The sequence below is a fragment of the Trematomus bernacchii genome, unplaced genomic scaffold (assembly GCF_902827165.1).
Source record: "Trematomus bernacchii unplaced genomic scaffold, fTreBer1.1, whole genome shotgun sequence".
In the NCBI taxonomy this organism is placed as follows: Eukaryota; Metazoa; Chordata; class Actinopteri; order Perciformes; family Nototheniidae; genus Trematomus; species Trematomus bernacchii.
Window position 1 is genome coordinate 8,292,759 of NW_022987739.1, and position 23,836 is coordinate 8,316,594.

Genomic DNA, 23,836 nt, shown 5'->3' on the forward strand with positions numbered 1-23,836 from the left:
ACAAACGGTGGAAATGCTGAAGTTTATTACATTTTGAGATGCTATAGGTAAAATCAACTTCATTGGTTTTACTTTAAAAATCTGTTACAGCAAATGCCAACACATTATGTGCTGATTGGTAGATTGCATACAAGCCCTGGATTAAAGAAAAATATGTATGTACTGTAGCACTTTGTTGACAGCACTCTATTCCAAAATAATGTCTGATGCACAATATCCACAAGTTCACTAAGACTCCAATCAGATATCATTTGTGTTTTTTTTTCTTCAATTGTCAACATGTCCACAAGGTGGTGCTCTCACCAAATAATAAATAAGGAGTCCCACCTCGGTAGGTGTGGTTTCTCTGCTACAACCACAACTCTACGTTTTTCCCATTTTCAAGTCCCTGAAAAATTACAAACATATGGCACGAATCTCATTATTTCAACAGCAACTAGCACATATCATATTTCAACAACACCTGCTTGTTTGTCCTTGGCAATACAAACATCTTACACTTTCTCTGAACAGGGAGGGAATCATTTTGGAAGAAGACATTTTAATACAACAGGAGGACTTGGAGGCAGCACTAAATGTTGGAAAGACAGAATCACAAACGTTTCGGTAAACTCAAAAGCATGAATGTGCTTTTTACTTTTCTTAACATCCTTATTATTCAATATGAACAGAAAATAATGGATCCCAGAGTAATAAAAACACTAAAATAGGTCCCTTTGAGCAGTTATATTTATTTAAACTGATCCTCTGACCGATTTCCCTCCATCCAGATGCACTTCCACTGTGGGAATGTTTGTTTTTCTACCAGCAGGAAATGAAGGCTGCCTTTGAGCTTCAGACAAAGAAGCAGATCGAAGTTACTGCGGGAAAGCTTTGAGGAATGGAAATGAAAGAAACAAAATAATCGGAAAAACCAACAAAACAGTGGTAAAAAAATTAAATAAAAAGGGTCCCTTTATTTAAAAAAAGAAAGAAACGTTGGACACACGACCGAGGGACTAGTGAGAGAATCTTGTATTTTTCACTCTAGGGAACATAATTTGGTGGCACAATTAAAAAAGAAACAAAAATGTGATATTTACATTTAAATAAAAGAGCGTATATTCAATCCCACAACAAGTGCGTTTAAGCACAAGCATGAATTCAGCTTTGACACAGACAAGCAATGTACATGCATTTCATTTGGGTACTGGTTCTTTTATGGGCCAGTTTGTGAATGACAAGCTGATACGAAATAATGGCAGGAAAGTGATATATTTCACAGCAGCATATGAGCTAAGATATTTTGTTCATTCACAAAGAGAGAGATATTATTGGCTTTTTGTGGCTTTAACAATAAAGAGGGAGCCAGATAACTTGGTATAGAGCTGAAATGCATGTACACAGTTGTACACTTTCAGTAAGCATGCACATAGAAACAGTGAGTCATACACAGAATATCATCCATCCACAGTTTTAAGGGTGATGGGGCTAAAAAGTGCCCCTCACAAGCGGAAGAAGACAGCCTACAGCCAATTAAAAGTCCATGGATCATCACAAAGCTCCACCTCCTCTGCACTGGAACAAGGTGGTAAAACATGTCGAAGCAAAACTACCAGCATCTTGATAAAGGCTTATTTTTGAATAACAGCAGTGGTACGCTGTGTGGCACATGGAGAGGGCCTGTAGCCTCGTAGCACAGCATGATAAGACAACAGAACTGCAGCATGAGGTATAAAGCAGCTGCCATGTTGGTATGTAAGACACTAGCAGCCGTGTTGGACCAGGCAGGCACGTCCATGAGAGGAATTTGGAGATTGCACGGTCATATCCAGCAGAGGCGTTGAGCCCTTGTGATGACAGGAGCATCAGCACATGTTGACCACAGAAGGGGAGGAGCCTCTACTTTTTGACAGCTAAGAATCAGGGGGAGTTTGTGTCACAAGGCTTTTGGCTTGTCTGGATGTTGAGTCAGTTAAAAGAAATAATAACACAATTTACAAATAAAAAAAAAGGGACAGATGAGTGTAGTTGCATCACTCAGAGACCCACTTACCTAACTCCGGGCCAACTTTGGAGGGTATTTAAAAAAAAAAAAGAGAGAGAAAATAATCCCATTGCCGACAAGCTTTTGGTCAACAGAGAGTAAAACAAAAAGATAAATACTAAATAAAGGACGAAGGAGGACTGACAGCATGTCTGGACAGGGTAGAGAGCCGGAGTCACCGCTTGTAATAGGCACCTGTCAGAGAGGGAGGACAGACAGATCTATCAGCACTGACACGTCACGCTGCATCTAAGTGTTTCTGCACTGCAACTTTCAGACATCAGTTCGTCTTCTCTGAGATCCGGAACGTACTTCTGCTTTTGGTTTCTTCACATAACTCTTATATTTTCCCTTGAAACATAAACCACGCTTGTTAAATATAACTTCCCGGGGCGTGTGCGTAGAGCTAAAGGTTCAGACTTTAAGCAGCAGCATCTCCTACTTGTACCCTCTCCCCCCTGTATTCCCCGTTAGCTCTTAACTGTCAACTCGTCGAGAAAGGAAACTTTGATCTTTTCTTCCTGGGTGCTAAAAACAGCACTGTAAAAACAAGCATTCCCTGATTAGGACTTGATCATGTATTTGTTCATTGAAGCAGAGCTAGGGACAAGTCAATTGAAAGAAAAGTAGTCAAAAGCTATACAGACATTCAATTAATTGTTGCAGTCTTTTCTTTATGCAACAAAAGTCATTTCAGGGTGACAAAAGCTTCAGTGGACAAAAGTCACATGCTTTATTTACGTCATTTATTCTCTAAATCGGTTTCTATTGCACTTTGTCGCAATTTGCTTTCATCGATTCACCAACTTTTCTAACTCAGCCAAGCATAAAAACCTTTTAGCAATATTGGAAGATTTTTCTATGATTTTTCATTCCCAGCTGCTTAAATAACGCCATTATCTAAAAGCCACAACTCAACTGATATACAGTATATATCAACACATTTTTATATACATTATGGGAAGGTGTGTGAGTTGAGAACATTTATTGTCTTAATTGTTATTTTAGCTAATTCAAAATCAACACTACTTTCTACAGTAGTACAGAATATGTGCAGTCAGGACAGTCCACCATTCTTGAAGCAAAAATACAATCACTTGAAGGTTTAAAAGGATACACTTTAGTAAAATACTAAGCTGTAATGTTAACATACCTCTGATATGAGCCTCGGGTCTGGTGGGAGCGCGGGGGGGGGGCATGGTCCGAGTAGCCGTAGCCAGCATTCACGTTCTCATAGTCCTGTCCACGAGGCTGGGGAGGCCTGAGACAGACGGAGAAAAACAGAGACAGAACATTAATGAGATAATTGTGTTTCTTGACTGACTGGAAATATTTGGTGTTAAGAGAAATGAGTCTGTACCTGGAGGGCTTGTTGTGGTGCCTCTGCCGCTGGTGTTCTTGCTCGTCTCGTGTTCTGGGCCGGACCACTTCCTCCGAGCTGGGCTGGAAACCAACACAAATTATGGTTTCTTAAATGATGGTTCCAGTACCGCAGTGGAAACAAAAATCGTTTTCTAAAACTGCAAAGATATTTCACCCAAAAGCAAATGTTTTAAAATGAGTTTGGTTAGAGCAAATTACCCGGTAGTCTCCCTCTGGTCGCCCCCTTTCATATGCCATCTTCTCCTGGGCATACCTCTCCCTGTCTTTATCCTTCTCCTGCTCTTTCTCCCGCTCTTTCTCCCGATCTCGGTTCTTCCTGTACTCCTTCTTCTCTTGTTCCATTAACAAGCGGGCGATTTCCTGCCAGATACATCAGACATATCCAATTCAACTGGATAATTAACACAGAACAAACCTCCACATCCTCGTGCATTTAATGTGTGGGCAATGCATTGATTTTTATACACAGCCATTTAATATATAATAACAAAATGCCACAGTACAGTAGGACATCACATTACTTTTTACATAACCTAGGGCCAGAAAGAATCTGGTTGAGAAATGGCCTCGTAGACTCAAGTTTATATGAAAATGAAGCTGATTCAATTGGCTCAGCTCAGGAAATGAAAGGATATATATATATATATAAAAAGAGGACAGACAGCATAAGAAAAGTTTCCAGACTTGGTGCCCACTCACCTCGTCCTGCGCCACTTGAGCTGAACGCACATGCATCTTGCTGGCCTGAAACCAGAGAACAATCAAAAAGTCAGCGAGTGGAACACGTTGTTCCAGTGTTATAGAACAGAGGAAACGGCCGAGTTTGAGGCCTTTCAGTTTGTTTTTTCAGGCTTCAGTCGTTTACATCACATGGTATAGTTCACTTTATCACAATGTGCCATTCTGGTGCTTCTTTCCTACAGTATTTGCTCCAGATATTAAAGCTGGGTTGCTTAAGCATGCTAAATAAAAAGTGAACTGAGCACATCATTTTCACAATCTAAACTAAAATCTTAAAGATGTTTTTCCATGCCAAAGACCCTCAAAGCTACCTATTATTCCCACCAGTCAACAAGTATGAAGAAGTGATATAGTATTAGTTAGATCACAATTTTGATGTCAGCCTTCTGTCAGATATTTGATAATGGATTTATATTGTAGACCTAAAATCAGCTGGCTGTTGCTCTTTGTAGCTCTTGGTACTAGGTTTAAGTGCTTGAGTTTGTTAAGTAATGACCAGCTATTGATGTGTGCACTTTTAAAATGCACAATTCTGGGATCTTTTAGCAGATCATAGCATCTTTATAGGTGGAAGAGTTGTTGAACATGTTGTGTGAATTACATTTTTCTAGTCTACAGTAGGTTTAACGGTTGAATCTTTTATTTTTATTTTTCATAAAACTTATTTAGAATAAGATTTGGTGAAGGGGGTTTTATATTTATTTTACCTTCATCTTTTACATGCAGAAAAAATATCTAACACTTTTTCAGGTTCCCTTCCTCACCTTGATCTCCTCCTCTTGCAGTTTCCTGGCCACCTCCATATCCTTCAGCTCCTGCTCACGGATATCGAGCTTCGTTAACCCCTTGGTGGCCTCGGTCACTCCGAACTCTTCTCCAACCACTGCTCCGCTCCCTCGGTGCACAATACGACCTGTGGAGGTCGGCAAGTAAGGTTAACAATAGATAAAAGGATTCTTTCCATCCTCAAATAATCAGCATATATTATATTTTAATTATTTAGACTTCAAATAAAAAAAATGTCCTGATTGTTTTTTGGACATTTTTCTAAAAGGTAGAGTAGGTAAGAATGGAGCAACCAGCTCGAGTGCGCTGGAATTTGAAAGTACGCAGCCGAAACAAATCTGCCCCTTCCTTCAGACTTCCTTACAGAGCTCCTCCTCCAACACACACAAACGCGCACATGACCAATGAGGGCACGAGATAAGTTTGTGCACGAGATGGAAGGCTGACAGGCAGGTAGGCCATCCAATTATTTTAGCCGGGGGTCGTGCTTTTTACAGCGCCACGGCTTCCACAGATGACATTTTTTGAATGTATTTATTGTCAAAGCATTTAATATATTCATTGCTATCGGGATGTTAAGAGCATTCCATGGAATATAACAAAAAGTGTTTCTGAAGTGAATTACCTACCCCACCTTTAAGTAATGACAAATTGAATTATTCAATTAATGAAAATAATTTTCTGACCGATCGAGTAATTCAATTATAGTTGTATTAAAGTGGTGAGGCACCGCAAAGGGCTGCAGTGCGTCTCTGCTGGCGTCAGTGTGTTTGGTTAAATGTTTTTACCATTTTTGGGATAATACAACCAGCTCAGCAGCCCTGAAACCCTTTGAGAAAACCAGATTTGAGGTCATCAAAATAAATTAACTAATCTACGACAAAATCACAACACACAAAATATCAGTGTAATCATTTCATTGCTCATTGCAACAACCCAGCACACGTTACAAGAATGAAAAAACCCCACAGCACAACAACCAATCATTTCAAACCATCATCTGAATCACATCAGTCTTCAGAAGTGACTGTGGTGGTCCTCATGAGAAGGGAGGAAATCAGTGTCTTTGTTAGCGATTGCAAAGTTAGATGAACCCACCACCTGAAAGCAAGAAGCCGCACACCACACAAACTCCCCCGCAGAGCCCAAGGGGGTGGGGGGCTCAGGGCGGTACCTGTCTCTCCGTTGGAGCGAGAATGACTGCGTTCCCTGCCAGGACCCCCGCCCTCCAACTCCAGATCATCAAACACATCTTCGGGGCCGGAGTGGACACGCAGCCGGACCCCGGCCCTCCTCTCCCTCTCACCGTCTTCCACTTCCTCTTCCCAAGACGCCTTGCCCTCTCTCGGCCGGTCCCTGCTGTGCCCCGGATCCTCTTCGAATACTCTCTCCCTGCTCATTGTTCTTACTCGTTGTCTGTCTTTGTCTTTGTCTTTCTGTCTCTGCCTGTCTCTCTCTCTCTGTCTTTCATCCTCTCTTCCTCCTGCTCTCGCCCCCCTGGGGTCCTGCTCTCTCCTCTGATCTTTCACCATGTCCAGGTCTCTGCCCCCGTCTCGGTCATGCTGCCTGTCTTTTTTTCTGTCTCTCTCTATGGTGCTCTGTGGTGGAGGTGGTCTACCCGGTTTCTCCTTCCTCCTGACCACTGTGTCGTCCCCCCCTTCTCCCCTGGCTCTTCCAGTTTCTGTGGACTCATACTCTGGGTACTTGTCCCCATGCTTGCCTTTAGAGGGCAGCAGGTGCTCTGGGTAGGGGTCTGCGTGCCTGCTCCGCCCTCCTTCGGCCACTAGGGGATGCTCGGGGTATCGGGAGCGGCTGTGGGGTGCCGCTGGGTCCTGTCTTGGGTACCTGCTCCTTTTGGGCTGCGTTGAGCTATATTCAGGGGAGTAATCACGATGTGAGCTCACTGGAGCATAAGCATCATGCCGGCCTGGGGAACTGGATTTGTGACGCCGGTGTTTGTCAGGGTCAGGGTGTCGTCTGGCAGCTGAGCGGAGAGGGGCGGCGAGGATAGAATGATGAGGATGGTTGATGAGAACATAGAAAACGTACACAAAAAACACAGGACTGATGTAAGCTAAGATAGTTAGTACTGTAAGTTAGACATAACCCCTGTGAGGACATTGATGTAAACACAAAGTACATGCTATGGATGTTAAGAGTGGATGAAGAAGCTGCTCCCAGAAAGTCCAGAGATGTGGTTACTATCCTGGGATTAAACAGCGTCAGAGTTTAAAGTGTTTGGAGCTTTAAATAAAGACGGTAATATTCATGCAATTTTTTCATGAAGAATAAAAAAAGCTCCAAGTACTTCAGACTTATGGTAGTAAACAAACAACATGTGAAGTAACACCCCTCATGTTAAGCTCTTCAGTGTGGTTGAAAAAGACGGCAGTTGCAGTTGGCAATCTGTAACACCTGCAAGTTCAAAATGGCATTGTGGTACAACCTTAATACATTTTGAACAACAAACCTGACAATTCTCTCTCTCTCACGATAATATACACACACCTTTACTTGCCTGTAAAGAAACGGATTCTTAAATAGTTTTGCATGAATAAATAAAGAGTTAGATTATTATTATATAAATAGTTGACAGTATATTTTTCTCTGATGTGTATAAACATACAACCGAGTTTAGAAAAAGCCTAAACTTTTGTCAAAACAGAATCCCAATTGGTGCATGTAAATAAATTGTGCAAGATTGAATTAAAATGTCAAACCGAAGAAGCGATTGAAAAACAAATGCTCATCTCTTACGAAAACCGTAGAGCTGGGTAAAGCAAACAGCAGAGGCCAGTCAGCTCAAAGGAATTCAGGTTATCTAACCGACTGCTTTACCTCCCATCAACAAGGCTTGGTTGATTTTCAAATTTTTAAAAAAGAAGGCAGGTACAAAACGGCCTGACTGGTAAATACATACACCAAAAGAGCAAGTCTAAGTGTTTGCTCTCTTCTAAATAACCTCTCTCTTCCTTCCAATTTGTACTAGTCAAGCTGAGACAGATCTGCCCCCCCCGCTGGTTTGTGTGCAACTGTAATCCACTGGATTAAGACAGCTAGCAGGCGGTCGTTTCCTGAGAGGAGCAGCCAATTACATGACCGGATGAAAAGCAACATGATCTGGTGTGAATGTGTGTGTGTGTGTGTGTGTCTCTGCCTGTGTGTACATGAGCATAGGGAGGGTATAACATTGGGTGGGAGGGGGATTTTAAAATGAAACTGTCACGAGCACAAGATGGTTCAATTGCTCAGAGATTTGGTCTAAAACTGAAACACCTCTGTGCACAGTGACACTCATACCCCTCATAAATGTGTCTGGTTACTCACTGTGACTTGTGCAGTGTTAGATGCAGGCCAGAGTCAACAAGGCAGCTGAATCATTGTTCCACTGTGTGTACATTCACACTGCTACAGTTGTATGCACACACAGACTAAACAGGCACATTAGAGGTGAGGGTTTATTTAACCAGGGAGAGAATAGTGCAAAGAGAGTGAGCCTGGCAGAGGCACAAATATTCCAGTATAAATAGAGCCGGGCAGAATGGCTCAGTCAGCAAGCACATGCTGGGGCTTCATTAAGCACCTGCCAAATGTGACAGCTTTACAGAGAGGGAGAGCACCTGGGCAGCTGATGAGATTCAGACACAGCAGGACAGACGGACGGACAGCTGAGGACATTTGCTCAGTCCTGTTCAAGTCAACACAGTGGATACACGGTGAGGTGCTGTAGTATCTAAACCAGGCATCTATAACAGATACTCCGTTGACTACTCTCTGTCGCGGTTCTGTTTTTGCATCCACTCGTTAACTAAAAAAAAATACTCGAGACAGATGTGTGACACTTAAATGCTCTCCAATGTTAAAGAAGGAGGACAGATACAAATGTGTGCATCATTAGATGGTACATCCTAATCTTCATACAATCATTTCCCACAGATTCATTTGATATCTGAGGTTCAATCTGTCTTCAAAGCAAATGTAAGCTGCATCATAAAACTGGAGCACTGTTAAAACCTTTAACAGCAGTGTTTCCTTTTGAACGGGAGCGAAAAAGAAAAAAAATTCTCTGTAGGAACATATAATCCTGCCTTCAAGGTTCATTATGTGCTCATGAATGGATTCCAAAATCTTTGCCTCGAGTGTGCCACAGTCTCCAGCTCTGTGGAGCATCAAAGGCAAACCATTACCCATCCTGACCTGGAAAGAAAAGTGAATTGCCAGAGGCGGAGGTACATCTTCTCTCAGGTCCTTTAAGACAGGCGACGCAGGAACAGCCACATAATAGCTTGAGTCAGTGATTCTCTGCCTACCTCCATGATCCTCAAAGTACTCCTCCTCAAGGTTTGATTCCATCTGCTTCTGTCTCCTCCTTTCCTCTTTCATCTCCTTCTCCTGCAGCTTACGAGCTATGGCCTACAAACAAACAAAGCCACAGTAAACGAGGCGTCCCACGTGAATATGAAACTCCATGTTTGGGCTGAGCTGTAACAAATATGTCACTTTGTTTTGGGTAGTAGTTTTTGAAGTCAGAGTAGCTTCAAGCATATAGGTTTACAGTGGTGAGATGATGTTTGTGCCTTAATCAGTCCAAAACACTGACATTTTAACAGAACTATGAAGCAATGGGAACCACCACTCCTTAAACTTAACAGGACAACAAATAATCAGGGGCATTTGAGATATTTTGAAAGATTAACAGAACATCTACGAGTCCACTATACTGTATACATGTATTTGTTTATAACACAGCTTTTTCTCTGTGTTTTGGCCTTTTGTCCACACCTAAACTGAGTTTAAGGTAACTGAAAAAATACCTTTTGTAAAACGACTTCCTGAATAAAGATTTGTAGAAAAAAACACACCTGTATCTACACTATCATGAAGAAACATTTCAATTGGGATATACTTGAATCTCTGCTCTTTATGTAGGGCACAACCATTGTTATTCATCTTAAATACAGGTCAGATCACTGTAACCTTTATTACAATGGGGAGACACAAAGTGATGATTCAGTGGAATGACCCACCCTGTACAGTACATCTATACTCAGAGTAATGACAAACGGGTGGGGTGGATGTTCCCAACATTGTGCAGAGATGTCAGTTTGTGTGTGTGTGTGTTTCTTACCGCATCCTTCTCTTCCTGCTTCAGCTGCTGCTCGGCCTGTCGGACCAGTTCTTCCTGAATCCCCTGGGCGATCTCATTGTCTTGACGCTCTCTGAGGTTGCAAAGAGTTCATGTGTGCATGGGGAGGGGTTTGGAGAACATAGAAAACATACATTTAACCATTTATGGATTTAGGGTAATGGCATTATCAATGTTTGATGTAAAATAGTTATTGACGATTTGCCCTGAACCACTGTTTTAAGATCCGTTAAAAAAACGTTTTAAAATGTATGTTATTTCCCTATATCTCTCATTTGTATTACTTTATGTTTCTCTCCTGAGGACTCTCTGCTGATTCAATTGTTGGCATTCTTCTGACTTTCAATACTTTTTATATCACTCCCTGACATTTTCCACTTTCTTGCCATTAGGTTCAAATTGAATTGACAGACCAGAGTGCATTTATAAATAGGGCTGCAGCGATAAGTGGACAGAAAATGCTGTTTTATTCCTCTAAGATAAAAATATTTCCTTCTGTTCTGTTTGATAAACATATTACACTGAACATCTTAGGGATTTTGACTAACTAAACAAGACATTTAATAGAAAACTGTAACAATTCATAAACAAATTAAACAATTTGCAAATATCGTAGAAAAAAACACTTCATCAATGCCAAAAACAGATATATATATATATATAAATGCAAAGTGAACCAAGGGTACAAAACTATTTAATTAATCAGGGAGCAGTGATCAGCAGTGACGTCATCCAACATGTGAGAGGTAGCATGTTTGTGCTCGCTTTGGCTCACTCATCTTTAACAGACGTGATTTGACAACACCATCTGCCTGGAGGGCTGGTATGCAAAGATAATTTCTCAGTTTGCGTTCTGAGTGTAATGTTTTCCAGAAGCACCGCAATATTACATTACATTTCACTTTTTTGTTAGACGCTTTTATCCAAAGCGACTTATATTCAGTACTGTGGGCAATCCCCACAGGAGCAATGTGGGGTGAAGTGTCTTGCCCAGGGACACAACGACATGCTGACTGCAGTGGGACTCGAACTTGCTATCCTGATTCGAAGATCAGCGCACTAATTCACTGAGCCACAGCCTCCCATGCCTTCATCAGCACATACTGAGAAACAAGAGATGCTGCATTCTCCCGTGTGTGTGTTCAGCCACATGTCTGAGAGTGTGTGAATATAAAGTGGCGTTGGTAAGTGCAGGGTGGATGACAGTGTGAGCTCCCAGAATGCCGAGCAGCATTGACCTGCCTGCATCGATGGGGGAGCATCTGGCCTCTCCCCGGGGGGGGCGGCTACTATACAGTATGTCTGTGTGTGCTTGTGTATGTTTGTGAAGCAGTGATCGCACTAAGCTGTGTCAGCTTTATAATTTAAATTAAAATGTCATGAGGCGCTTTCACACCGGAGTACTTTTCCCAGGAATAGTTCCAATAGTTCCTGGGATTTTGCATTCACACCAAAAAGATCTGGAACTAGAACTTTTTTTTGCGAACCTTTCCACCCCTTTTTAGTCCCTGCTAGAGAGCAGGGACTTTCCTGGGGAGAAAAAGGTTCCAATTTCTGATTGGCTGGGCGAATTGCAAACCATGCCCTGTAAAACTCGGAAAAGTTTTTGTGAAGCCGCCATTTTCTTTGCTCGCATCAGCATTATTAGCATTAGCATTAGCCCAGCGCACCAACTGAGAAAGACTAACTTATGGCAACACAAAATAAAACATGGGAGCGACGGAGTGATGAGGAGGTGTCGGCGCTTCTGGCGATTTACTCGGAAGCCAGTCCCCAACTCCGGGGACTTCGGGACGGGTGGCAGTATACGCCGCAAAGTTGTTTGCGGCCTGCCAGTAAACCCAAAGCAGAAGAAGAAGTGACGTCAGCGGCTCCGTCAGGGACTTATTCCGGTGTGAACGCGATTTACTAGATAGTTCCAGGAAATAAAAGTTCCGGGGAACTATTCCTGGGAAAGGTACTTGGTGTGAAAGCGCCTATGGACTTAAACTTAAGAGTGGGCTTTATTGCAACTCCTGATCTGGACCAAAAACAAAAGTTAACAGAACATTTCCCTGTATGAACGAGCTGTCAGTCAACTGTGTGGAAGCTGCAGAGCGTTAGACATGCAGCTAGAGTTAACACAGACTGTAGAAAATATAACTTTACTTCAGGGCTATGACCGAGATCTGTTTTGGCAGCTTGTGTTTTACTACATGTTTATGAAAACAACATATCAAGAGACACACTTGAGGATTATCTTTGTTTCAGATAAGATAGACACATTTATACTTTGTGAGTACAATTTATATGTACTGAAGTATGACTCGGTAACAGAGCATGTAGAACAATCTTCATTTCTGACAAATCCAAACCTTGTATTGTCATATTTTACCGTACTCAGTTTCCCACATAATTATATTTTGAGAAAATATTATCTCTATTTTTCATTTGTTACAATAGTTTTAAAATAGATTTTATAATATTACTTATTTATTACAGATTCTGATTCTTTGCATCTTTGCTCTCTAGCACAAACTGAATGAAAGTGTATGAACACGCTGGTAATAAATGCAAGCCATGACCTAAGAATCTACGACGATAAAAAGGGTCAAACCTAGACTGAACGATAAATCAGTTTGGAGTTATCTTTGGTGGGAGTGATGGATCCCCTCGCTGGTGAAGCATAAATCTGTCACTATAGGGCAGGGGTCGGCAACAGGCGGACCGCGGTCCGGATCCGGACGCCGACCTATACGGACCCGGACCTATAATCAATACATTAATTGGGGATTTCAATTTTGACGGGGCGATTCTATTTTAACCGCCGCCGACAGGGGGCGAAAGAGACAAGTGACCGATACAGGGAGAGAAACACAGAAGAGAGAGACGAGAGAGCGGCAGAGAGAAGCGGAGAGGAAAGTGAGTGAAGAGAATAATTAGCGATACAGGCAGAGAAGACGGAGAGGAGAGTGAACAGGCGTGTTAGCGGCAGACAGGGAGAGACAAATAATTACACATGGCGCTCTCCAAGAAGAGGAAAGAGGACAGTGAGAACAGAGCTTTTAACCCTGAGTGGACGGACTCATTCATGTTCATCCTGCCCACTGGGAGCACAGAACCAGTGTGTCTCATTCAGAGACCGTGAAGCTCATTAAAAATGCCAAAACGCCACTATGAGACAAAACACAAAGTGTTTGACCAAACATTCCCTCTCAAGTCAGAACTGAGGTCACAAAAAATAAGCAGTCTCAGAGCCCAATATGATCAGTCCACCAGGATCCAAATTAAAACTAAATATCGTTCCAGGGCAGGCTAACCGAGGCTAACCAATGAGCACCTGCATGTGTGTATGAGAATGGCCCTGACACCATTTCAGCCCAGATTTACAAACTCCTGGCAGGACAAGCTCGAGCTCAATTCTTGCACTGAATTTAAAAAAAGTGAGTGAGGGACTGCAATATAAGAGGGAAAGAAAGAGAAACTTTAAAACTGTTCAATTGTTATGATGTGTAAAGACTGATATTGTTCTATAATCGTCTGAAACTGTTAAGTCATGATGTGAAACGGTTAACAAAGAAAAAGGGAAACTCAAGCTGCTGCTACACTTTATTTTATTTATCTAAAATTAAGCACTTTCTCTAACTGGACCTCGTTGAATTTTAGTTGAACACCCCTGCTATAGGGTATGGGAGTAATTACACGAGACTACACTAATCTGAAACAGATGCCATCCACAGCAATACTGCACACAACTACTATTGCAAAGTATTGTGAAGAAGTCTTGATATTAAATATGTTATAATGATAATATCCTCTTTTACCACGTCATTTCATGGGCTGCATACCCGACTTTTGTGTGTATGGTTTCATTGTCAAATTCCCCCATTGATTTGTGCTTACATATAGAATACAGGAGTCGCAATGTACACACGTATTGACTATAAATGTGATATTTAAAAAAGTATTTATATTCAGATGTAAAATATAAAGCATTTAAAATAATTAAGCAACTATAAGAATCAGCTTTTTTGTTTACAGTTATGGTTATAGTCGGTCTCCTCCTCCATGGTGAAGATTGTTTGAGTGTAAATCATATTCCAAAAAATAACTAAAACACACAATCAACAAAGTTAGAGACATTTGACTGATTGTTTTCCTTCAAATGTTCCACAGATATCACAATATTATTGTTAGTGGGAATTATATTGGTAATGATAATTGTGTAAGGCAAGGCAAGTTTATTTATATAGCACTTTTCTGTACGCGACAATTCAAAGTGTAGGGGAAATAGTGACAGCCCTAATATAGCCATATGGAGAGTGTGTTCGTGGGTGTGTGTGTGTGTATGTGTGTGAGAGAAACACCTACGTTTCAACGTGCTGCTTCTGGATCTGGCCCTTGGCCCTCAGATCCTCCTCCTCCTGCAGCTTCTTTGCCACCAGCAGGTCCGTCTGCACCAGACGGCTCTTATTGACGTTGGACGCCAAGTGGCTCTCAACTGTTGGACACAAACACATAAGCACTACTCTTAAAACTTGTGTACAAACAAGGCAGAGAGGGCCTGTGGTGATGTGGAATTAGAGAAGTGATGAGCAGCAGAGCACTAGAGAGTTTATTTACAGATTCACACGTTAATATTTCCTCTCAGATGAGCGGCAGTGTTGTTAAGATGGACTGAAGAGAACAAGATGAACATCGAGGACACAGGCGCTCAGTCTCTGGTGATAAACAGAGAGCGCTCTTAGTCACTGAAAAATGACTGTTCGCAGCTGAGGTGCTGTTCCAAGGTTGTGTGATGCTAGTTGTGGAACATAACAGATGATAAATCCTGCCTGCTGACGCACTCCGGACACTTTGTAAGCAAGGAGGGCATCACTCACTCGCTCAGTTCAGTTTCACCTGGCTATCGATCTGGTCGCAGCTTTCATGTGAAAAGGACCAAATTACGTTTGGCAATTTACCCGTGAGAGGCTCCATAAAGTTCCTGCTTTGTGACTGGTGGGATTGAAAGAGGAAGCTGTGAGTCACAGCTGTGGACACTTGATAAAAAGTCAAGGGGCTGACATTGATTTTTTTGGATGACACTGATCAATTGTTAAAGTTTATGACACCCTACAAAAAATATATCCAAGGGGAAAGAACTGATGTCACAACTCAAGATACGGCTATCATTTATCCATCGCATCTCAACAGGAACATTGATTAATCTTTCAAGGCAGCAAAACAAACATGACCAGACACCGTGACACTCGTTCATTCAACAAAACGCAACCTTGAAAGGCTCTCGCGTCATTCAGAAAAGGGGAGATGGGGTGAGAGAGTGTCTGAACCTCAGACATATCAGTGAGAAGCTGTAAGCTGAAATAGAGAAAAACACATTCCAGAAACAAGTGCTTAGTGCTGAGAGCGCCGTGAAGAAAAGATTTCCATGGGCACTTGGCTAGACATTTTAAATGGAAATAAAACTCTGCTTTAACTCTTCTTAATCTGAAGTAAATGTGTTATAGAAAATCAATTGGGGATGGCCATCTGTTGATATGATCAAGGAGAAAAAGGGACCCTGCATATTCAGAAGTCAGGCAGCATACTCCTCAGTGACCTCCAAGGTCAAAGGTGAAATAAAGATTTTTTTTTAGCTCAAAGCAGATCAGTTCTTATGGCAACAAACTGAGCCGAGGGGGATTACCCTTCTTCATGGATCATTAAAGCTTTAAAAAGGGCTAATGACAACACAAAGGCCAGCCAACACAATATGAATCTCAGCTAAAACAGCCGAACCTGCACTTAGGGCAAGGCTGGGTGACATCTGGCCTTCTTACTCAAAGAGCTTTTTGCATAATTTAACCTTTTATGGTGACCAATGTATGGAAACAAAATAACCCAGTTAAGATAAGTAAGAGTGTCTATGAGACAACAGGCTTCAAGCTGCCCCCCAAAACATTTGAATAGTAATCAACTAATTTCCTTCAGAACCTAAAAGCAGAAGCAGTGGTTCCTGTCATTTCTTTGAAGGTGGAGGATATGAGGAGGTTCTGTGGCCATCGCAGCCATCTGCACATATTCATTTGTGTCTGATCAAAGGAAGGCCTTGTTATGTCTGGGTCAGAAAATGTCCTTTCAACCCGCCTTGATCACTAACCTACAATCAAAGGCAAGCAGTTCCACACATATTTAAAAAAGGAAACGCTAAAAGCAAAATGAGCTTTTGATGAGAAAATGTATTCACAAGTTCTCATCAGATTGAGATTTTCAGCAATTCCTAATAATTCACTTACAGAAAATCAGCAGCGAGGGAACAAACCCTCTTAAGGGAGTCTCCAAAGTGCCTTTTTTTAAATCATGTGAAAAATATGCCTGACACACACACACACACACACACACACACACACACACACACACACACACACACACACACACACACACACACACACACACACACACACACACACACACACACACACACACACACACACACACACACACACAACTACACACACACACACACACACACACACACACACACACACAACACACCACACACACACACACACACACAACACACACACACACACACACACACACACACACACACACACACACACACACACACACACACCACACACACACACACACACACACACACACACACACACACACACACACACCACACACACACACACACACACACACACACACCAACACACACCACACACAACACACCACACACACACACACACACACACCCACACACACACACACCACACATCACACACACCACACACCACACACCACACCACACACACACACACCACACCCCACACACACACACAGCACACACACACACACACACACCACCTACAGTAGGCATGCAGGGACACACACTTGCACAACATAGTATCTCACATGTGTGTAATCACATGCAGGCAGTCCACTGTAGTGTGCCACGGCCCTGATACCGTATTGTTGTGGCACCATTCACGACCGGTAACTGTGGATGCTGAAGCAGGGTTTATGTCGGCTTAATCAAACTGCAGCCACTGACGCCTGCAGTTTGCAGACTTTTCCAGATTTCCATAAATGAAAAAAGGGGAGGCATTGTGGGCAGCATTCATTTTTCTACAGCGACGCTTTGAAAACATCTTTCACAGCTTTTTATTTTGCAAAGTAAGCATTGAGTGACCTACAAGTAGAATGCAGCAGGTCAGCTCGACAAATATAGTCTTCAGTGATGTAAGGGGTCTGATGCAGAAAACATTGACCCCTGAAGTGTTTTAATAGACAGGAAATGGACTTCCAATACCTGTATGAACATTTATTTCCTTTATTAATAAAGCAGTCAGGCTGTTCTCAGACTGAAGTTGACCACAGATCAGTGACAGTAAAAGCAGATGTCCATTGTTTGAAATAATTACTGTAGGAGTTACCCATCTCTTAAAAAGGGGAAATATGGGGGCTGGGAAGATAAAATAAAAAAAACATGGCTGATTTGTAGTTTCTTACTTTCTTGCTCCTGGAGGTTGTAGGCCAGGCAGTGGTCCTCCAGCACAGCAAAGTCTCGGCACACTGAAACAGAAAAGGAAACACATTGAAATAGAAAAAGTCAGACTCAAAGCTATGCAGCTGGTACAAGGAAAGCTTGAGGCAGATGAGATGTTAGATTTTTATCTGACACTTAGTTTCAGGTGTTCCACATCCGGCCTGACTGACTACACAGTACACACATACGCATGCAGAGCAACAAACTTAAATCTGTCTCACAATCAGTACAGGGGGTCACGTTTCATGGGTTAACACAAATCCATAAGCAGCTCATCTGTTTTCTTTTACATCAATGTAGTTTAAGAGATATTAAAATGTATGGATTTATTTTATGCTCACGATGAGTCCACATTATTTATGGATTTGCCTTTTAAACTGTATGACTACCAGATTACATTGAATCAAACGAGCTTTATTTAACACTTTTTCCACAATATTTCGAGACATTTGCAAAGTGTGCTTTTAGCCTATATTTTTCAGAGATTAAAAACTGGAACAAACTGTTTTTTATCTCAGTCTGATAAAAAAAAGTTTGGCCATTGGTCAGGAGGCGTGTGGTTAGGTGATTTCTGTGTGTGAAGACACAAAGTGAAACTTTGAATGAGGAACAACTATTCACCTTCAGACTGTAAAAGCCTAAATAAAGGCTGATTTTGTGGTGAGTTTTGAGTTTCATCTTATTCAAAGTTATTTCAGAGGTGCAAAGAGACGTAAGAAGGGGGAAGTGTGCTTACCACGAACAAGCTTTCTGGTAAATTCCCTAAACTGGTGGACAGTAGTAATACTACGATAAACAATATGGGTGTCCATCTTCTCGGTCAGATATTCATGTATTTATATGCATTTTAAAAAGGCGGTATATCCTAAATGCTGATTTAGTGAAGTAACGTTAATCAGCCAAAAATATATGTAACCATAACACAGTTTTAACTTGGAAATTGTACAGCCAGCATACCACCAGTGAGTCACACCTACGTACTGAAGCGGAGTTTTTGACAGCTGCTTATCATTTTTAGCTGGCCTATTGTCTCCTCAGCTGCAAGGACTCAAACTGATCACATACATATGACTAATATCATGAACTTTAATTTCCATCTTACTACTTTACCGAAAAAAAAACGAAAAATCATCACACTTTCCATCTACGATTTTCCAATAATAAGGCTAGTGAGGGATGTAAACAGTCATTCTGAAAACAATTGTGAAAATGGTTAAAGGAGGGGGGTTTCCTCGATAAAAAAACATCACACATCTATCTGAACTGTTCTGTATGAGGAAGCCTTTCATTTTAAAATATTCTGGATCCACCAGTCTTCAAATACTGACCGTTTCCTGTGTAGGAAAAAGTAAAAGCTAAAGGGATATTCAAGACCTTTCTCACAGCCTCAGCTAATTATGGATGTGGACCCTATAGCATAGGACACATGTATCTAAAAGCATCTGCTTCGAAGTCTTCAGTGCATGCATTTAACTATACTAGGGTTGCCATAGACATCTTAAAATACTGTGTCAAGAAAACGTTTCTTCAGCTGCAAAACTTGTGTAAACATCACTGCATCAAATATAGAAGAACAAAAAGAGGTCATGATTTCATCTCAAAGGCAGCCACACTCAGCTCTGATGTTGGCAGTGGCTTCTGTTCAGCAAAGACCAAAGATACTTTTAGTTACTCTTGAGTATTTCTTCAACCTACCCTATTTGTTATAGGTTGATAATTAATGCATCATATATATATTCAGTCAACCCTTTATGTGACACTAATCTTGTATTTCCAGCTCTCCTCCTGTCAGCTTTCATTACACAGAAAACCCACACTCAGTAACCCCAGGCTGCCAGGCTCACAGCCCATCCTCTGCTCTCACAGAGATGACCTCATCCGTATAAAAAATTAATAACCGGCAACAGTCTATGAGTATGTGTGAGCATGCGTTAGAGCCAAGCACAAAATCGCCTGGGATTCAAACAAAACCCTGATGAGTGGTCCAGATTGTCCAGTTTAATACGATGGGAGGCGACTGGGTGGATTTAAGCAGATGCTGAGAAGAGGAGGGTGAGACCTCCACAAAGCCCCAACCAATACGGGATTTGAACAACACAGACTATTTTCAACCATATGCTTAATCTTCTTAATAATAATAATAATAATAAATTCTATTTATATAGCGCTTTTCTAAGACCCAAAGACGCTTTACATTTGGGGAAGGGTAGACAGACAAGGACAGGCAACAAAACAATAACAAAACAGAACCTTGATTGAGATTTATTCTGCCCGATATAGCTGCGTGAACACTAGTCGTTTTAACTACTCTAACAATGTTTGTGACAGTGAAAGCTTATGTCGGTTAAATGCAGTATTTGACTTGATCTTATTTTCAAAAGCAACAAGTGACAAAGCATTACAGCGGCAATCATTTGATCACTTTGTGCATTGTGGTGTCAGGATGATTTTGAAGTACAAAGAACCACTTTATGCGCAGAGGGAAATGGCAAAAAACAAGCTCAGTCAATCTGTGAGTTACAGCACGACTAGACAGCTCACAATATTTACTCGATTCCTCACACATGGGGGATGAAATTTGAAACTTTTCCAGCAGCTTTCTTAGTCTGTGCCTCTGCAGGCTAGCCAAGCAGTGGGAATGCACGTTCCTTCTCTCTGACCAGAATACCAAGCATCCTGCTGAGCAGCTGCTTCACACCGACAGGACGGTCATCCCCACAAACACAGCTTCACATCCAAACCCTGCCTCAGTGTAAAAGCCCCACTCTCCAGCTTCACATCAGTTTCAGTAGCACAGAGCATTTTAGGGAAGGGGCCAGGTGTTGGTTCTTTCTTCCTGGTGACAAAGTCTTCATGAAATATTTCAAAGCAGTGACAGATTTTCAAGCCAAAAGCAAAACATAACAGTCAGCACAGCAGTGGTGGAAATGTTCTAGGTCACCCAAGTAATGTCCTTAAAGTACAAATTCAAGATACCTGCATTTACTAGTACTTCCTTTTTGTAGTACCTAGATCTGAGAGGCAAATTTAAAGTGTAATCTCCAGTACAATGATTTGAAAACTTTGGTGACAGATTTAAATTATTTATATAATACTCACCATAGAGTAAGCTAACAACTGCAACATTAAAGTTACATATTAACGCACATTTTTTACAATAAAGTAAAACAATATATTATTCTGAAATTGGCAGTTAAGCATATTGAGTAATTTTACTTCTGAGTCTTTTAAGTACTTTTGTACAGTAAAATGTCGAATTCAGGACTTTTACTTGTAACACAGGATCTCTACCATGTAGGCCACACGTTCTTCCAATGTATGTCAGATAAGAAATTCAAAATAAAGAGGCCACGGTTCATGCTGCTTTCATCATAACAAACAAAGCATCTAGTCCTCCACATAGTTTACAACACGCAAACACCTCCATGTGATCAGTACTAAGCCACTTGGCTCCGACAAAGCATTTACACACACAGGTGTCGTGACAGATTGTAGACTGTATTCATTTGCACACAAACCATTTCAGCATAATCCAAACCATTAATGTGATTTGGGATATAATATGCCCAACTGTTTTCTCCTTGCTTAAATAATGTCTTGCATTGTGGCCTTAATATACAGCGTATTTAGAAAGGGATACAAAATCTGTCACGACATATGTACCCAGGCCAAGAAGTGTATAATCAGTATTTAACACCTGACTCCAGAATTAACAGCCTTAGCATCAACTAGCAAGCTGTGCTAGCAACCATCACAATCACAACAGCACACATATACACCTGTGTTCACTCGGTTAGCCTAGCTAGAATCACCTAGCTAGTGATGTGATGCTAAAGAGCTAGCGTACTGCACACGAATATATTATAGACGTTACCCTCTTTCACTCCAGGTAGTTTATTCTTGTCGATGCTAATGTCAGTTTCAGCCATGTTGTCACCGATAATAAGTCACAAAAAAACGTTGACGTTGAATTACACTTCCGCGTTTCACCGAAGGTTAACCGCGGGCTGATTGATCGCCTTTACTCATAAACCCGATTGATGGTTCAGGTGCTGGACGGCCCTTTTGATTAGTTTCGGTGGCCACCCTCTCTCGATTCGTCGCTATTGTAATTGCCTAGCAGCTACTAACGTGTTGTAGGGTTTTCTACGAGCGTCCCTCCCTCCCTGAACCCTCACACGACCAGCCTGTCAAGTCACAGCGACTCAGCACACCACTTCCGCTTAGGACATTTCAAAATAAAACACTTGGACTTTATTATTTGAAACTTGCCTGTATGGAAATAGCCAAAAATCCCACTAAACAGTCAAAAGTTAACATGACTAAAACAAGAAAACCGCCTAAATAATTACTTATAACTACAGATATTTAAAACATATTTAATGTATTATTATCATCAAACTTAAAGTTGTAGGTAAGAGTAGAAGAATACATTGTTGTTAGCATTAAGTGAATGACATGCTGTATACAGTTAATCATTGAGAGATTAAGTTTTTTTTAAGTTGTAAATATTTTTCAAAAATAAACATTCATGACTAAAGAGTTAAGTGAATGCAAAACAAAAAAACATATTGGATATTACTTATTCAAATCACTATATTTAGCTAATATGCTTCATCAGGACAGTGTGGGTGTGACATAAACTGAATCACTGCACAAACGTACATCATGCTCAGAGCTGCGATTTGAAACCTTATAGGGGCCTTTAGAAAATATCACAAAATGTCCTGTTTATAAATGATTTTTAATTGGGAAATGATATCACAAAAATCCATCCAAAATGAGAACATTGTACAATAATAATGTATACATCAAACACGGCTGAAATACCATTTATTACAAGACATTAAAATCCAAGGATCCTCACAAAACCTCTTTTTTTTGTATCATCAGTCATCAGCAGTCATGCCTTCAAAATCTATGCTTTTGTTTTGAAGAGTGAATTATCATACTTCCGGTACAATTCTAGCTGCAGCTGGTTAATTTGACGCAGCTCCAGCCTCCAGGTTCAGCTGCAAGAAGTCATCTTCAGCACAAAGCGACAGGGTACACGCCTCCCTGGGCTATATCTGATAAAAATGAATAATGATGCCTTGAGGGTGCTGCAGGTGGCTTTAGTTAAAAAACTAGAATGTAATAGAAGTAGAATGACTACACAGGTTGGTAACTTGTGTCTGTCTGAATAAAGCACATCTGTGCATTGCAAGCTGTCTGTAGGCTCTCCCTGCTCTCTTTCTCTCTGCCTCTCTCTTCCTTGTAAAAGTAAAAAGCATTTTATACATCATTTTTATGTCCCACTGTTTGGGAATACATAACCTCGGGTAGATTGCAGTTAGGTCTATGTTGGACATTGATTTCATGATGTAAATGAAAATCAAATCAGCCAAAGACAAAAAGAAAGTCCCTTGTAACTAGATAGAAAACTAAGCAACCATTGATTCACCAATATAGTTTTATACAGTTTTTTATACAATCATGTGAGGAGGTCAGGTCAGTCTAGCTCTGTCATACCAGGGGCCGGACTCTTGCTGGTGTTCACATGTTTTAAAAATATTGAATTAATGGATATTTTTAAACAGCATTGGTGCTTTTGGGAATGTTTTTGGTGATGAGTTGCATTTTGCACAAGATTTTCTTGAATATATTCTATTTTAAAACAATTGGCATGGGAAACAGGTGATTACTTTGCCAAAGTCAGTGTGATAGAAATCGAAAAATGTCCTGACAATAGCCTCAGTAAATATCTACTAGAATAAAGAAGGGTGTGACCAGAGCTTTGTAGCGTTGCAACATTGTAAGCAACTATAGAAAGAAAGGCAGGAACATTTTAACTTAAAGTGGACCTATCATGCTATATTTGAATAATATAGTGTAGGACCATACCTATATAAGGCATATTTACAGTATACTTTTTTTTTTTCAAAATACCAAACAGATCATGCATTTTAGCCATGCCTCATTTTGCTCAATTTGACAATTTCTAGCTCTGGGCAGATTCAGTGAGAACAGCACCATCTACTGGCCTGGCATATGTACTACATTGTCTCCAGCGCTTTCGAACGGCAATGGCCGTGGCTGTCTCCTCCTGATTGGTGGAGTTGGCCCAATAGCCGTAGCGCCACTGTCCTGACGTCATGACAGTGTTCAAATCTGGATCAGTTTTTATCAGATCCGTTGCAGCCCCTTTTTTTTAGAGATTTGGGTATGGAGGAAAATAGAGAGGGTTGTGTTTTCT

The 23,836-nt window shown here is 41.1% G+C and overlaps 1 protein-coding gene across 2 annotated transcripts; it reads right to left on the reverse strand.

Moving 5' to 3' along the window:
- Positions 1 to 3: 3 nt before the first annotated feature.
- Positions 4 to 21,778, reverse strand: ccdc50 (coiled-coil domain containing 50). 2 transcript variants are annotated; one of them, XM_034147189.1, is made up of 12 exons: positions 21,476 to 21,778; positions 17,565 to 17,627; positions 14,433 to 14,562; positions 10,065 to 10,155; positions 9,247 to 9,349; positions 6,111 to 6,920; positions 4,915 to 5,063; positions 4,109 to 4,153; positions 3,608 to 3,769; positions 3,387 to 3,469; positions 3,180 to 3,287; positions 4 to 2,221 (listed from the first exon to the last, which is right to left on the reverse strand). In XM_034147189.1, exons 1-12 carry the CDS (start codon positions 21,528 to 21,530, stop codon positions 2,032 to 2,034), a joined length of 1,989 nt encoding a protein of 662 aa, XP_034003080.1. In that variant the 5' UTR covers positions 21,531 to 21,778; the 3' UTR covers positions 4 to 2,031. The 2 variants fall into 2 exon arrangements, with proteins under 2 accessions (XP_034003080.1, XP_034003081.1); XM_034147190.1 differs by lacking the exon at positions 6,111 to 6,920.
- Positions 21,779 to 23,836: the final 2,058 nt, after the last annotated feature.

Coding starts and splice junctions, on each gene's coding strand:
- ccdc50 (XM_034147189.1), bottom strand. CDS start 21,530: ATGGCTGAAACTGACATTAGCATCGACAAGAATAAACTACCTGGAGTG. Junction 5,064..6,110: donor TCGCTCCAACGGAGAGACAG/GTACCGCCCTGA, acceptor CGACCTCCACAG/GTCGTATTGTGCACCGAGGG. Junction 4,154..4,914: donor TGCAAGAGGAGGAGATCAAG/GTGAGGAAGGGA, acceptor CTCTGGTTTCAG/GCCAGCAAGATGCATGTGCG.